Source organism: Mastomys coucha, unplaced genomic scaffold (genome assembly GCF_008632895.1).
Source record: "Mastomys coucha isolate ucsf_1 unplaced genomic scaffold, UCSF_Mcou_1 pScaffold21, whole genome shotgun sequence".
In the NCBI taxonomy this organism is placed as follows: Eukaryota; Metazoa; Chordata; class Mammalia; order Rodentia; family Muridae; genus Mastomys; species Mastomys coucha.
In genome coordinates, this window is record NW_022196904.1 from 136082134 (window position 1) to 136084827 (window position 2694).

The 2694-nt window shown below is 37.6% G+C and overlaps 1 protein-coding gene across 1 annotated transcript in view; it reads right to left on the reverse strand.

The window, feature by feature from the left end:
- Positions 1 to 2694, reverse strand: part of CUNH11orf80 (chromosome unknown C11orf80 homolog) — a 78841-nt gene that overhangs the window by 68943 nt on the left and 7204 nt on the right. The window contains 1 exon segment of the mRNA XM_031389190.1: positions 2385 to 2438. Within this exon segment, the coding sequence (XP_031245050.1) occupies positions 2385 to 2438 (54 nt within the window).

Sequence of the window (2694 nt, forward strand, 5' to 3'; positions counted from 1 at the left end):
TTCTGGAGGGGAAACTGTGAAAGGAGAAATTTACATGTAAATAAAGAAAATATCTAATTAAAAAAAAGAATAGTTTCTCCTCATTATCTCTTTAAAAATTAGAACTTGGGGCTGGAGAGATGGCTCAGCAGCTAAGGACACTGGATGCTTTAACCAGGGACCCTGGGTTAACCAGGGACCCCGGGTTCAATTCCCAGCACCCACATGGCAGCTCACAACTGTCTATAACTCTAGTTCCAGAGGACCCAACACATTCACATACACATACATGCAGGCAAAATACCAATGCACATAAAATAAAAATAAATAAAAATTTAAATAAAAATAAAAATTAGAACTTGGGTTATGCAAACGTAAGGTTTACTTCCAAGGAAAAGGCTCCAGTTCTAAGAGCAGTGCTTGGCTACACAACCTTGAAGGATAAGCAGGCACACTGCTCTCTGGGGTATGCTGCTTTGGCCAAGTATGATCTGGCTCCACAAGTGTGGTCAGCTATCCCCCAAAGTGTATGCACTGCAGACATTAAGAAACTCGGATCTCAAGAGAGCTGTTAGGAAGGGGAAGGAGAAAGGCAAAATTAGATGCTTGATAACGAACTAGTAAATAACTAGTAACTAACTAGAAGCCACAAAAAAGTAGATGTCTTTTGTCTTCTGTAAAGTCACAGATCAGTTCCCATGAAAGCTTACTTTTATTTAATTTATAATTTAAATAAAAGTATTATGATCAATAGTCACTCCAACTCCCTGTTCAAACTATCAAAATGTAGCTGACAGAATGGGATATGTGTATCTAGGTAAAAGTACCTGAAGTGTACACATAACTAGAGTATTAAAAGTAAAATTCTTTTGTTAAGATTTGGGTTTTTATTTTTTAATTTATTTCCTTTTTTTAACTTTTAATTTTAATGAGTGTTTTGTTTGCCTGTATGTATGTGCACCACATGCATGCTTGGTGCTCACAGAGGGCAGAAGAGAGAGTCAGATCCCCTGAACTGAAGTAACAGATAGTTGTGTGCTATCATCTGGGTGCTGGGAACTGAACCCCAGTCCTCTGTAAGAGCAGCCAGTGTGCTCTTAACTGTTCAGCCATCTTTCCAGTCTTAAAAAGCAAAATTCTTAAACCATCTTAATTATAATAATCAAATTATTAATAAAACTGATAAAATGTTGTATGTTATTAAATACAAAAACAAACAAGCAACAGGGGCTGGTGATGCTTCTCTGTGTAGACACTGGCCAAGCATATGCAAAACCTAGGGTTCCATCCCTAGCACCACAAAGAGTAATAATAACATCTGCCTAGTGTGTGTGCAGCCCTGGGTTGCATGCCCAACACCAAAAGGATAACTCAGTAAAATTTACATTTTCACAATTAGAAAAACATGTTCACTGACTAATATTTTAAAACCAAACAATCAAAGAAGATAAAAATAGAAGCACAACATTTCTCAGGTCACTTTGGGCTCTTTAAAATAAATACAGATTATTCATAAGTCAAAGGAAAGAAGAATTCATTAAATCTACAATCATCAAAAGTTCCTAACCGAGGCTGGCCAGACTAATCTGCTCAGTGGGTAAATGGTTTGCCACCCAGTGTGACAATCCGTGTCCAGCCTCCAGAACCTGCATAGTGGAAGGAAAGAACTAATTTCAACAAGTTATTCTCTGGTCTACACACATACACACACACATACACACACACACACTAAAGTTTTAAAAACATTTAAGTTCCTAAAATATACTAATGTTGACATATAATATAGAGAAAAATATTACTCTATTACTAACAGGAAAACACATTTACAGTACATTCTTTGTCTACATTCTATGGGAACAAATTCTCTCTAATATCTGGGAACATCTCCCTGAGATGCACGGAACAGTTGGAAAAGCTACAGTTACTGGGATGCACGTCACGCCCATTCCCGGGTCTATCCTACTTTATCGCTCCAGTGGGATTGTCAGGTAAGTACAGGATGAAGTACTATTATATGAGCACTTACACTAAACGTGAGTGTCTGGGTCTGGAGAGATGGCTCAGGGGTTAAGGGAACCGACTGTCCTTTCAGAGGATCTGAGTTCAGTTCTCAGCACTTACCCCTGTTGGGCAACTCATAATCACCAGCATCAGATCTGACTTCTTCCTCTAACTTTGCACACACCCACACACATGTGGCAAACATGCACACAGAAACGTACACATAATTGAAAAAAATTATCTTTGAAAACCTAGTGTTTCTCTGAAAATCAAACTTAAGTGGGCATCCTATATTTTTATTTGCTAAACCAGGAAATTCTACCTTTTAGAATAAATCTTTCAGAAAATACCAAACTGATTGACAGAAAAAGATTTAGTCTCAGGGAAGTTAGATAATTGTTTACCTTGCAGAAACTTCTTGAAGTCCAAGCCACCATAAACACTTCCAGTAGAAGCAACTGTAAGAAAAGAACACACAAAAATGTAAGACAATTACAAAGATTTGACTTTAAACAAATCAGTGGGATTCTGAAAATATTGCACTTAGATACAGAATATTAAAGGGAGATCTTATTAATGAGTTCTGTGTAAACAGAGGGCAAAAGAGGTATTTTAAGGCACAGTGACTATGAGGGGGTTGACGATGCCACGGGTAGTTCTTTTCACGTATATTTAGCACCTATAATCAACACCAGGACTGTTCCACGGGTAGTT